The sequence below is a fragment of the Carassius auratus genome, chromosome 23, assembly GCF_003368295.1.
Source record: "Carassius auratus strain Wakin chromosome 23, ASM336829v1, whole genome shotgun sequence".
Lineage (NCBI taxonomy): Eukaryota > Metazoa > Chordata > Actinopteri > Cypriniformes > Cyprinidae > Carassius > Carassius auratus.
This window is the reverse complement of record NC_039265.1, coordinates 17,084,775-17,099,305: the sequence shown is the minus strand read 5'-3', so window position 1 is coordinate 17,099,305 and position 14,531 is coordinate 17,084,775. Positions and strand designations below refer to the sequence as shown.

General features: G+C 33.8%; 1 protein-coding gene and 1 long non-coding RNA gene across 2 annotated transcripts; one reads left to right on the top strand and one right to left on the bottom strand.

Moving 5' to 3' along the window:
* The first annotated feature begins 2,737 nt into the window (after positions 1 to 2,737).
* LOC113041564 (uncharacterized) lies at positions 2,738 to 3,794 on the top strand. The gene is made up of 3 exons (XR_003275417.1): positions 2,738 to 2,868; positions 3,022 to 3,109; positions 3,235 to 3,794. It is a non-coding gene; the product is annotated as an uncharacterized LOC113041564 (long non-coding RNA).
* A 149-nt stretch (positions 3,795 to 3,943) lies between these two features.
* On the bottom strand, positions 3,944 to 14,428 carry LOC113041563 (ganglioside-induced differentiation-associated protein 1-like 1). Its single transcript, XM_026200167.1, has 6 exons — positions 14,034 to 14,428; positions 10,550 to 10,742; positions 7,742 to 7,915; positions 7,058 to 7,152; positions 6,796 to 6,910; positions 3,944 to 5,998 (listed from the first exon to the last, which is right to left on the bottom strand). The coding sequence occupies exons 1-6, from the start codon at positions 14,346 to 14,348 to the stop codon at positions 5,655 to 5,657; spliced, it is 1,236 nt and encodes a 411-aa protein (XP_026055952.1). The 5' UTR covers positions 14,349 to 14,428; the 3' UTR covers positions 3,944 to 5,654.
* Between the last annotated feature and the right edge of the window lie 103 nt (positions 14,429 to 14,531).

Below are 14,531 nucleotides of genomic sequence, written 5' to 3'. Positions count from 1 at the left end.
GATGGTAGGCTTATATTCTAACACCAATGAATGCTTTCTGCTTTGTTAAGATAAACGAAGTAGACAAACCATGTAGATTGTCATGCATTTCCTCAGAAGACTTTATATCAGGAGCTTTTCAGAATAATTGTAACTGGCCTGAAACTGTCAGTCAAGTCTTGGTTGTCAAACAGACTCAGTTAATCCACTTTAATTCAGGGAACTGGAAAAAGATAGGCTACTATGCAGAATCAGTTTTAAATTTATGCATGCAGCCAGATTAATCTATGCATGCTTTAAAAACGTATTTGTAGGACCTATCATATTTTCGTGGTATTGTTGTACAACTAGGGTTGCCACCTTCAATACAGAAAAATAAGGGACGCCTCGGGGGGACAACCCTCAGGGCCACGATGACCACAGGTCATGATGTGCCAGTGGCGGTAAATCACAACTTAAAACATGTTTTCATAAAAATACTAATTGCTAATGAACTTTAGTTTAATATAAGGTGTTGTGAACACAGATTTTGGATAAAATATTTGTCATTGTTTGCAGACAGTAAACCATCCAAACAGTGAAACCACATAATAAATAACTGATATACAAACATTTCTAAATTCATGTAAAACACACAATTTTTTAATCTATTTTTTATATCTATTGTTAATTGTACAGTAGTCTATTGAATAATGCAATCATTTAAATTAGTTGTTTATTTGCTTCACATAGGCACTATATATTTATAATCAAATATAGCTTTATCTCTTATTAAAATAATGCTTATGTGCCTGACTGTACACCTTAACCATAATAAACAAATGGGTAACACTTTAAAATAAGGTTCATTAGTTAACTACATTAATTAACATTAACTAATAATGAACTGCACTTATACAGCAATTGTTCACCTTTGTTCATGTTAATTTCCACATTTAATATTTTATTAAAATCTTAATTTTAGTTAATGCACTGTGAACTAACATGAACGAACTATGAACAACTTTATTTCTATTAACCAACATTAATAAACACTGTAACAAATGGTTTACTTACTCATTGTTAGTTCATGTTAGTTAATACACTAATGTTTAATAAATGAACCTTATTGTAAAGTGAATGAATGTTGTTCTCCCAAGGCATGCTGTCGCACATCTGACAAGCCACTGTGCGCAACAGAGAACACTCGCCGACAAATTGTGCAATTGGCTTGATACTCATTTGCGCTGACAATCTCCAGCCAAGTATTTGATTCCTCCCACTCTCGACGGTACTTTTGCATCCGCTTTCGTTTCAGCGCTGGACGCGGGGGGTATCTGGATCATTTCTTTTACGGGAACAACCTCCGCCATTCTTTCAAATCGACTCTCTGCCAAGAAACCCGCCCTCCTCTGACTCTGATTGGCCGTGAACCTGGAACAAACCAATCAATCTAACGATGGCTGCGAGTATTACCCAATCAGGGGCAGAATAGGACGAGTCTTCACAAAATGCCGGTGGGATGATATGCATATGATGCTGCATTGAAGACAACTCCGAAAATACGGGATTTTGATTGATTGGTTGATTTTATTGATTCAAAACGGGATGATTCCGTATTTTAATGTACGGGTGGCAACTCTATCTAAAACACTAATGCGAGGTCCAAGAGAAGCTCGTTCCATAGTAAACAGTGTTATAGTGACATCGCGTGGAATCCCGCGGTAGCGCATTTAAAAATCTCAAGCTATGACGCAACACCGAAAGATAAAACCACAGTCTGTTGATAAAACCTATGACTATTATTGTAATCATGCTTACTTTTTATTTATATATGTGTCATCATTGCTGGGCACTTTTGTTTTAGAAAAACATACTCTTCAAAACAGATTTTAATCTGTCTATTTTTTCCTGAAACGTTATTTGCTACACAATGTCAGTCACTATATCTGAAATTACTGTGTTTGATGGTGGACATGGGGGTGGATGACAATTTTAACGTTTCAATTGCTAATTCTAAATTTATAGCTAGCATATACGCATCCGAAATTGCATATAAAACCGTGCATGATATAAATATTCTGCTTACGCATACCTTAATTTTAGTTTTCTACATTAATTTCATCATATACTTCATAAGTCCATTGTAGGGGGAAAAAACGAAGGAAAAAAAAACGTTATTATTAGTAATCAAACTCTCGTGAATAAATATACTTATTTTACAATGAAATGTTGGCTGTGTTTTTAGGATGGAAAATTCAGGGACAAGCAAAATATAAACTTATAATAAGGTACTGAATAAAAGATGAAGTCGTGGCGAAAATATTTTTTTTCTTATAACTAAACCTGAATTAAACATTTAAGAACAAGAATAGAGAAGAAGAAGAAGAAATATTCAGCGTTGCTTGGAAAACTTGATGGAGCGTCTTGATACATACCCAAATTAATATTTATATTGTCAGCCTGCTTAGTGACCAATCAGATAGTGGTACTCTGTGAACGCAGTGTTTCTTAATTAATATTCATAAGATAAGCGCAGGCGTCCTTCGTATGCAATCTGAGCGTGCCATAGATTGGAGAGAATATGAAACAGTCACCAAATCTTTCATTTATTTAGTAAAAAAAAAAAAAAAAAAAAAAAAAAAAATTCTCAATCCTTCCCCTTCTTAAATTTCAGACTCATCAAATATGTAAGTTTACTTGACATTCCGAACAGTAGTTGGCGATAATGCTCCTAAGGAGTCAATTGCTATTAAGCAAGAAGAAGAAGAACCCGGAAAAACACATGGATGTTGTAGAGCAGATAGGCTAATATTGAAAGCATGTATGCCATAAAATCTTCTGAAACCATGGCATTGAAAAGGGAATTTATCTCCCTTTTAAACTCTTAAGGAGAATGTTAGGAGTAAGGTAGGTTTATTTAAAGCGCTTAACTCAAAAGTTATTGTTAAATGTTAGTCAACTAAAAAATAAAGTTGAATTTACAAAATAGCATTAGTGCATTCGTTTAATTAGTGCTTTCCTGTTTCCATGAATCAATAATGACTGTGTGGCTCATTTCAGAAGTCAGTCTGTCAGGATGATTTCTCCTTTGGTTTATACAGAAGTTGATATTTTGTTGAATTTTACATGATGAAGAATGTCACATTTGGTAAGCCATTTTTTAATTTGTATTTTCTATTATTTTGGGTAGAATACAATTCTTCTTAATATTTAGTTGATATGTAGTTTCCCTTACACTATTTTTCATAATTAATATTTTTTCCCTTCTTGCAGAAGAACCATGAGTTTCGATGGACCAAGAGTTGTATGAGGATGCTGATTTAGGATTTGGGACTTTTTTGTCCATCATGTTTGTGACCGCATACCTTGTATTTATAGTCTTGGCGGGACTGTGTGTGACTTTAGAGATCACAGCCCGCCGTCTCACCTCGTCCCATGCCGCACAGACAGCCGTTGCCAATCCGGCATTCAGACGGTCCAGAAGCTCTTTCTGTAGGCGTTATCTCCTGGCCCTCTGGGCAGACTGGCTGCAGGGACCTTACCTTTATAAACTCTACAACTTTACAACTTTCTGGAGTCTCAGATCGACATTCGTGTGTGGCCTTGCTTCTTGTGTGCTATTTGCTCCTGTGGCCAGCTGGCTAAAGCTGTCACAAGACTATTTCATACTAGGATGTGTTTTAGGAGGCCTGTAAACTTTTTACCTACTTTTCTTTTAATTAGAAAAGTTTTTGTATTTCCAAAATCCAATCTTATGCTAATTGAAAGAAAACAAGTTGATAAAAAATTTAATACGTAATTTGTTAATAACATAATGAAATATATACAAGCAATATTTTGTAGCCAGATCATGTTTTTTACCAATAATGTAAAAATGAAAATGTATTTGTTAAAGGTACAAATATGTTAACATTTTTGGTTCTGAGTTGTTTTACCCTTTGTGAGTTTTTGCCCAATGCGATTATCGCATTATTGCCCATAAGGTTACCATTTTTAGAGAAAAATAATTTCCTTTCTGAGTTAAAATGACCAGAACACAGCACAGTGCGAAAAGCCCTAGAAATGCTCAGCATGCACTGTATTTCTTATTTTAAAAAATATTACAAAAAAAAAACAGACAATTATCTGACTTGAGCTGCATACAGACCATACAAAGAAGTTAAGGTAAGCATTTTGATTTATTGAAATCGATGGCAACTGAACAAATTAAGGCTCATGAACAAACATCTTAGAAAGCACTGTAAAGAAATGCATATTTTAAAGATATAAAAATAAAAATTACAAAATAAAAAAATCTATTGTGAAGTCTAGTGACCACAGACATCAATATATTTCTCATGTATTAATTTTACTTCCAGTCATTCCGGTTTAGAGAAGGGATCGCCACTTATCTGAATTCACAACAATCACTCCAGATCAAGTACATTTCTGTGAGTTTTGAGGTGCCGAGAAATTCAGCTCAGACATTGTACTGTACATTTGTTGTAGTTATAGTATTGAAAATGACTAACAGCAGTACATAAAATTAAATCATAGAGTATTAATGCATCTTCACAGTTGTATATGGCTTGTGTGTGAGGTGGCATAGAACTCTCATATTATGTTTGTAATTTCTCGCCTTTACTGCATGGCAAACATTTAATGGCCTCTCAAGTCAAGCAGAGTTTAAATGTATAAGTGAACATTAATGGAAAAATACAATGAAAGAAAAACCCATAAATTAAACAGTGGCATATTTAAAATGGATACACTAATTTAAAAGACCATTTGATTTTTATTATAAGTCAAATTTTTCGATTAAACATCAAGGTTTGTTTGCTTTTACGCTCAGAACTGGAACTTGACATTCACATTTCTATACCACCTCCATTTCAAGAACTTTACTCATCATGTGACTCAGTATACTTTCCACGACTTGCTAGTGATAAAATAAAAATAAAAAATACAATTAAATTGGAAAGAAATGCTAAAATTGGCAGTCTTCTAAAGGAACATTCTGTTCTCTTCAGTGTTTTGGGGTTTTGCATTCTTGGTACAGTGTAATATTCTGAAAATGTAGGGGTTTAATATGTTTGCTGGCACTGATTCCTCTCACCAAATGAAGAAGCAAACAGATTCAGACCAGAAAATTGTCATGCTAACAGTGACGTGTTGCATTCTGCTGATAAATAGTGTTTCAGATGTGATCTGCACTAAAAAGTGAACAACTAAATGCTGATAATTTTGAGTTTCTTAAAATTAGAAGTGCAAAGTGTTCGGAAACCCGTACAGAATATGAATGCTTAAGAATTCAGAGTAGATTAATAAACACTATTTTGGGCTTTCTGTTTATAATATACCGTTGTGCTGTACCATATAACCATAGGTGTCCTAAATGGCAAGAATGCGTAATGTTTATAATCTGGACAGAACAACACAAAATAATTATGCTGTATGTAAGCATAATATGAATAAAATAAACCAGTAAATCATAAAAACAAAAATAGGTTCGTTACCAGAGAAGGTGCGGTTAAGAAGAATTCCTAGTCTTGGAATGTTCTCATTAGATATTTATTTAATTATTCACCCAGGTGAGTAAAGAGTGTTAATCTCTGTATACTGTCTTGTTTTTCCTGCTATCGTAAAACAGTGTTACCGAAAAGTTCGAACGTCATACAGATACACAGACACAAAACACTACAAGAGCACATTCACTACATGTATTTCTTTTTTAAAAACCAATAGGCAAAATAGCCCATCCCCCCGAGAGAGCCCATTAAGAAGGACGCGCCAAAGAAGGACGGGGGCTTCTTTTTGACCATTCGGAATGCATTGGGTAGAACCGCAGAGAGCAGGGTCGTGTGGATGTCCCCCAACACCTTGCGGAAAGCGAAACGCTTCTCCACCCGCTCAAAAAACGACTGCAGGTTCGGCCGGCTCCCGTCCTCCCAGTATTTCCTTGAGAGTCCCAAGAACTTGAGCCTGTGCAATGTGGCTCCGAGACAAATATCAGCTAGTGTAAAAGTAGGTCCACAAAGCCATAATTCACACTTTTGACCTGTGTAGAAATGAAAGATGACTTGTAAGATCAAAAACAACGGTTCACAAAGCAGGGTTATTACAGTTAACTAAAACCATTTACAAGGAATAAAATCAACTCTAACTCAAAATAAAATGAATAATTTTTTTTTTTAAATATGGTATATATATCCTATAAAAATAATAATTTCAGCTAGTTGCCAAAGTAACAATTCTCATTTTAACTTAATTTACTAAAATAAAAATAAGAACAATTAAAAAAGAAATGGAAACCTGACACAAATACAACGAAATTACTAAAACTTTACCTAAAATTACAAATAAAAACAGAAAATATGAAAAGAAATTGTGTGTGTATATATATATATATATATATATATATATATATATATATATATATATATATATATATATATAGATAGATAGATAGATAAAAATTAAAACAGTATCTCAAATATACTAACATACATACTAAGAACATACTAAGTAACACTTAAATCTTATATTTATAATGTAACAAATAAATACATACCTGCAGATTAACAAATGTGAATTTTTATTATTTACAAAAATTATATGACAATGCACAGATTAAAAAAATTACCCTAATGTAATTTAATAAAACTATATAAAATAAGGTTATTAAATAAGGTTATTGTATTTTTACTTTATTGACTATACATCATTTTTTTTTATTTTTTTTTTATAACATTTCTTATGCTTATTATATAAGGATATATTATAAAAAAAAATATTAGGGTTATTTTGTTAAGATTTTATTTTAATTGTTAAATGTTAAGTGAACAGAAAACATACCTTGATATTCCAGGTTTCTTTTTTCCAGCTCTGCCTCTACTTGGTCTAGCACCATAGCCAACTCACCAAGAATTTTTTTCAAGTAGTTCACATTGTCATGGTCCAAGATCTTTGCCTACAAAATATAGTTTTAAGTATTCAAGACAAGGAAAATCTATAACTGACATGACTGCAGTTTAATTTCTTATTTCAGCTAGGACAAAATACAGTATCCATCCAAAATGTGCTACACATCATGGATGCAGTGAAACCGCTGACTTACCATGAGCTTTTTCTGCTTGGAGAGGTATGGTTCTGTCAGCTGGGGTTCCTCATGGTCCAACTTCATCAGTTCAGATGCCGCATTGGCCAAATGTCCTGAGAGAAATCAAACCAAATTGTGTGGTTCAGTAAAAGATTTTTCATAGACCCCAAATCTGAGAAGATTTTGTATTTCCTTCACGATGAGTTATTCATTGTCGGGCAGCACATTGTGAACTGGCACTATTTTCTGCTGATTTTTTATGTCCCTGACAACTAATTAAGGAATTTAATGCATAAAATCACAGCAGTGACTGTGATAAACAACACCTATCATAGGAACTCCCTCCAAGTTATGAACTATAAAAGAGATTTATTTGCAATTATGCTGGGTTTTCGTGACATTATTTATTTCGCTGCAACCCAATGGCTGGATCAACTCTTTGGCTTTATTTGCATTGTACTGTACATCCAATATCAATGAACTCTGCATAAATAGGGCAGCATTAGAACATCTTTAGAGGATAGGTTAGAGGATGCCATGTTAGTTTACAGTCAACATTTGAAACAGCAATTTGCTTCAAACGTGAAATCGGAGAAATAAAATGATTCCCAGACTAAGCAGGCTTTGCAAGTTAGATGCTTTGCTTTCTATGCATTTCACAAAGAAAAGATTAATGGTGCATTGAACTGCAGCATCACTTACTACGTATTTCAGCAGTGGCGTACTTTGGGATCATGGAGTCGGTTGTGAGTTCTGGGTGCAGGATGCATCCATGTGTGTAAGCATCCATGGGCAGCCCATCCAGCAGCTCTCGGTACTGCTGTACCCTTGCATACATAGGAGTTCCTTCATCTGGAATCAGCTGCGCTACTGTGTCTGAAAGAAAAAAATATATACTGTATATATATATATTTTTTTTAAATATACAGTCGGCAACACCAAAGCTCCAAAAGTATCAGAAATGTATTTGAGCCTGCGTGCTCAAAACATCACACATGCTATGCTGCAGTTTTGTTTTTGTATGTTGAGATCGATGTGCTTGCTTTTGCCTGCTCTTTGTCATTTTTTAATATACATAAATATAGCCATGACTCTTCTGATGTGGTCATATAATTAACCTGCTTCTTATTTTCACATTCAATTTTTTGTTTGTTTGTTTGTTTTTTTGTTTATGTTGCAAGTAACATTTCACATTCTATGGCCTCAAAATTATCAATTTGATCAAAACTTGCTGCTGAAAAAAAAAAAGAAATGTTCACACAATCTACTACGTGCCTAATTGATATATGTTTTGCTATAAAAGTAAACTTTTTTTAACTTTTTCTTTCATAATATTTCAGGTCATGTTACACTTTTTATTGTGATATCTTTACAGATTACAGATTTTTATAAAGCAGACCTACGAATTTGTATTTTAAATTGATCTCTTACTGGACTGAAGGAACTTAGCTTTACTTATGTATTATACATACATTATTTTGTATTTTTTTAAATCTCATTAAAACTGCAGTAGGTAACTTTTGTAAAAACATATTTTTTACATATTTGTTAAACCTGTCATTATGTCCTGACAGTAGAATATGAGACAGATAATCTGTGAAAAAATCAAGCTCCTCTGGCTCCTCCCAGTGCTCCTATTGCCATTTGCAAAAACTCCATCGCTCCCGGTAAAAAACAACCAACCAGAGCTGCGGTCCGTAACTTTGTTTGTGTTCAAAATGTAGAAAAATGTATATAATAAGCGAGTAAACCATGAATCCATTTTCCAAACCGTGTTTTTAGCTTGTCCTGAATCACTACGGTGCACCTATAATAAGTGTTTATATTCGGACTATTTTAGATTGCTTCGGGGGTACCGCGGCGGAGTAACCCAGTACCTTTGTGATTCTTCATAGACATAAACAGAGAGAAGTAGTTTCCGGCTACGATGTTCTTCCGCAACACGCAAGCAGTTCTGTTTATTAACCGCTAGAGCGTCAAAAGTTCCCTACCGCAGCTTTAAAATAGGAATTTCAAATATGATACATCAAGTTTTTGATGAATGTTTATTTATTCATCTCTCTATCATCACTGTATTGCATTGCATTATATGTTTTTCTACCACAGTTAAAACTATAAAGCTTTGATCATATATCTAAGCATTAAAATATCATCTTACTAAGACATCTTAATGGGAGATATAGATTGACAAATAATATTTATATGCATTTTATGTTTATTATGCAGTTATAAAAGTCTCACTGATTTATTTTAAACAAGCTTTCAGAATTTCATCTTCATTTTTGTTTGCCATATATATATATATATATATATAAGCAACTATAGAAGACTGATGTATTAAATATACAAAAAAGCATATACAATTTTTAAAGATATATATATATATATATATATATATATATATATATATATATATATATATATATATATATATAGATATATATATATAGATATATATAGATAAAGATAAAGTTGGATTTAGTAAAACATTTGGTGTCAACAACCAAGAAAAGCTGATATATCTGGTAAAAATAAGTCTATAATGTTACTGCACTGGGGCAGATAGAGGATGATACAAAGGGCTATCCCATTCTACACTGCTCTGCACCTCCAGCATGCTGACCTGCAGCCCTCCAAGATCAATACAGCCGATAAATACAGGATCAAACATCTCTGTTACCCTGGCACACAAACAGCTGAAATGGCACAAACATCACGAACACATCCCTTGTCCACTCTACCAGGCCTAATTTCACAGTTTGTTATTTAGGACATAAACTCATTAACACCATCCACAATGCAAATGAAAATCATGCAGTAAATCTGACAATCCTATTTTTACATTGTAAACACATGAAAGGCATTTTATGCATTCAGAGTTATCTGAATGAATTAGGCTTTATTTTAGTTTCAGTTAAAGTTTCAAAATCTAAATCTAAAAAACTTACATTAAAGAATAGTCAGTGCTCAAAAAAGCACATCGAGTTTCAAATCAAATTGATGCATCAGATAACTTCATAAATTACTGATACGTGTGTTTGGAGACTCTAAAATGCCTTATATCTGCTTCGATCTCTTTCATTGAGCTTGAGTGATCACGCTCAGCTCTTATCACTTAAATGAGTGAGTGATCTTGGATCAGAGACGAGCTTCGGTGAAAACACCCCCACACTCAAACTGTGAAGACATTCAGAATGACACCCAGCCATGCAGCCTGGGAGAGAAAATATAGTGCACTACACTGATTGTGATTTAGCATTTGTATTGCTTACACAGGGAAAATGCAGTTATCTTTAATACTCTATGACATTAGATGGCCGGTCTTATGTTGCTATCACTGAGATACTGTTATAGTTTTTAATCATATTTTTGTCATATTCTCCGTACAGATTTGCCATTTGGCACTAATGACTTATTAATGGAACTATTTGGGCGAAAAATAAATACTATATATATATATTTAATGCATACCAGCTGGTACAGTGACAAGCATCTTTTCTGTAGTCATACCTCCAGTAAAGTTGGTCTCTATATAATCAATGATTTGGTTGTAGTCACTGACGATCGTGTCTCCGTGGATGAAAACCGGTACTTCCTCCCCTAGATTGAGCCTCATGAACCAAGGCTCCTTGTGCTCAGTGAGAGGCAGACTCACATCCCGTTCTTCACACAGCAACCCCTTCTCATTGATCACTAGACGCACCTGCCACAAAACACACACACACACACACACACACAACATCATCATGACATCATACGACCTCAAAAATCTGAGAGCTTAGGGTTATTATAGTTAACTAAACTAAAACCATAAAAATGTATAATAATAAACATATTCGTTACTTGAAATAAAATATATTTGAAAATATAAATAAAATAAAACATAAAAAACTTTATTTCAGCTTTTTTTCTCATTTTAATTTAGCTGAACTTGATGTAATAAATTAACTAAAACTGAAATGAAAAATAATTAGAAATATATTAACATTTATATATAAAAACTACTAAAATGACAAAAACAGACCACAAAATTACTGAAACCTAAATAAAAAATGAAATCATATGAATTGATGATAATAAAATAACACTATATGGACTGAGAAAATGTCATTAAAATAAAATATAAAATAGCTACTAGGGAATTCTTAATTCAGCAGTTCAGTTTTCAGTTTTCAATATATATATATATATATATATATATATATATATATATATATATATATATATATATATAGTATTCAACTAGAAAAATGCAAAACAATGCACAAAAAAAGAGTGCATCTTCTCTAGTGTTCTGACACATCCCTGATGATGTACCCCAGTTTTTTTTTTTTTATTAATGTATGTCCCATACAAGTAAACAGATGTTCTATTCTGTTTTTGTTAACACTGTATCTATTTATTAATCATAAAAAATAATTTCAGTGTTAATGTGAGTTTTGAAAGCATTCTAGTTTTAATTAAATGTCTGGCTGGCCATCTGTTAGAAATGTAATTAAATAAACCATTTTATTGCTTGCACGTCCAATCTTCTTCTTATTCATCCTATGGCTCTAACAGTAATAACCTTTTTTTTCTCCAATGTCTCAATATTTTTTCTTTAAAAATGCTGTTTGTATACATACTCACTATCTAAGGTCTACCGCTGTAACTATAGCAACTATACATATACAGTATGAAGTAACTATAAATACAACATATGCTGAGCTCTGACACTTTGGCATTTAGCTAAACAACACAATGTGTTTCGAATAGTCCCTTAAAAAGAATATCTGCTTGATTCATGTTTTGATGGATAAGAGGAACGCAGCTAGTAAAGTTTTGGTTACAAGTCTCATTAAAGATCCAATCCTGCCTGATACTACAAATCCAGATTGATCGATCAAGATAAAACGAAGCCCTGACCGATGAGTGACAAGAGCATCAGCCAGCAGCTTGAACAAAGCCTAATGAATGTCAGGCTGTGTTCAGCTTTGACTGCGCTGAGGTGTTGCAAAACCAATAGACACATTTGATAAGGCACTTTACAACAACAGTGTGATGTCTGGATTCGACCAGACACATAATAATCAGCAGAAGAAGACTCAGCCAGCATTACAGCTTAGTAAATGTTCTCCAATTAATATTTCTATAAAAATCAGTCAAAAACTAATTTCGCAACAGTCTTCAAAGGAAAACACACTCAATGATGTCGAGCTCTATTTCTCAGTCTGCTGGTAAATAAATATGAGATGAATTTTGGCAGGTCATTGATTTTTTGCTCAGCTTTCCATGGAAGTCTGTAACTACTGTAATCAGCAAAACGAATCACTTTGTGATCTGGGCCTTACCAATGTTTTGGTCAATTTAATATTGTTGTGAGGAATCAGGTTTAGCTTAGGTAACACGTGACATTCATTCAGATCATGTAAAAACCAGCAGCAGACTGGCTGTAGAGAAGCGTCGTCTCCTGCACAACAAACAGGAGGCTGAGGCCAGGAGGGACATTCCACCAAATAATGAGGCCTTTTCATTGTGAATCAGTGATTTTAATAAGAAATTTCACATTTTATCAGACAAAGAATGGCTAAGTTTTAATAAAGTGCATTATGCCATCTCACACTACATTTAACATTTTACTATACATTGGAATAAAAAAATAAAAAAAAGGGTTGACCGTCATATTTAGCCGTTTAGCCATTACTAGCCTCGCACTCAAGGTCATGACACTACAACGTGTTTCCTAGAACGCATAATTCCTATTTAACACATCATATAAGATTGCCAGACAGTTTAGACAAAACAGAAAGAGAGTTTAATGCATGATATTATAATATAGTGTATGTATGTGTGTGGAAATCTTTGAAATTATGTATTTATTTGTCATAAATATTATATTAAACTGCACACTTATTGAATGTATGCACATATTCAGTAATCCATAATACAGAAAATTGTATTCAGTTAGAAAAATGTAAATAAAAGAATCAGTTGAAGAACAGTTTTCTTCAACACTATATATATTTAATAAACATTAAAATCAATTTTTGTGTTAATGTAACTTTTGAATGCATCCAAATATTTTGTATATATGCACATTTATATGCCTCCCCTCTCTCTCTATATATAATAGTGTGTGTTTGTGTAAATGTGTGAAATGTTTGTCATACATCTTATATTTAAACACACACACACACACACACACACACACACACACACACACACACACGATCATAAAATAAACATTTCATTTAATTTGGAAAAAAAAAGCTAATTAAAAGCATCATCACTACTGTTTCTGTTTGTCAACACTGTATCTGTTTACTAATCATTAAAATTTTAGTGTATATATAATTTTGAAATATAATATATAACATTATTATTATAGTACATATACTATATGTTTGTTAATCAAATTATGCATGCTTGCTAATACAACAGGGAGAAGTTGGAAAAAGAATTAAACGTAAAATAAATACTATTTTATTTTTAAAATAATGCATAGAAAACTTGGGAGTCAGTTTTCATTGTTAAAGTCGTTGTTTACACATTCATGAGAGACACGAAAGGCATCTTTTCGTAGAATAATGCACGAAGCGACTGAGAGCAGAATACGAAATCACCGTTTGTTTTTCACAAAGCTCCCTCATTTTACTGAATAATTTAGAGTGCCATCGTCCTCCAGAGCAAAGGGACACACAACTCTACAAAGACAGCCTTAACCCCGTTGTAAACAGTTACATATCTGCTCTCAAATGCATCTGATAGGCACTATGCATGTAACTGATCGATGATGTTGGGATGCGGTGGACTTGAAGCTAGTCAAGTCAAAATGTTCCATCTTCTGCTGAGGTTTCGTAATGTCTTCATTAAGGACGCAACAGAACAGACAGGTAACGTTAGGCCAATAAAACACGCATCCACCCGGAGAAAGCGCAATGTTATCTGACTGACATTATTTGTCCCACTGCATAGTATAGAATCACCCACCATTTTCATGCTGTGTTTTTCTTACCTTTTGAGAGCTGAAGGACTGAGTCCAGTGGTAAAGAACGAGCCTGTCTTTGGAGAATGGCTTGTGTTCTATCGTGGGCTCGAGACACTCCTCTCCGTCTGTGATTTTGCCATCTTCATCCATGGCTGATATGGGCCACCAGCTACAGTTGGTGGGAGTAACATTGTTGGAAGACGCCATGACAGAGGATTCTGTGCGTGTGAGAGAGGAGCAGAGAGAGAGAGAGAGGGAGGGAGAGAGAGGGAGAGAGAGAGGGATGGCTGGAAGGATGGAGGAAGAGCGCGCGGGGTTCAGCACCACGAACAGGGGCATCATCGACACTTTCGAGCCGCTGCTTTACTCTCTGTTACTCCACGATAAATCTATCGGGATCGTGCAAAATACGGATTCCAGAGAAGATGGAAAGGAGAACTGTTTAAAAATAAATAATTTAATTTTTTTTTTATCATTTTGGTTTTATATGTTTTTGAAGATAGAAAAAATTAGCATTTTAGCATT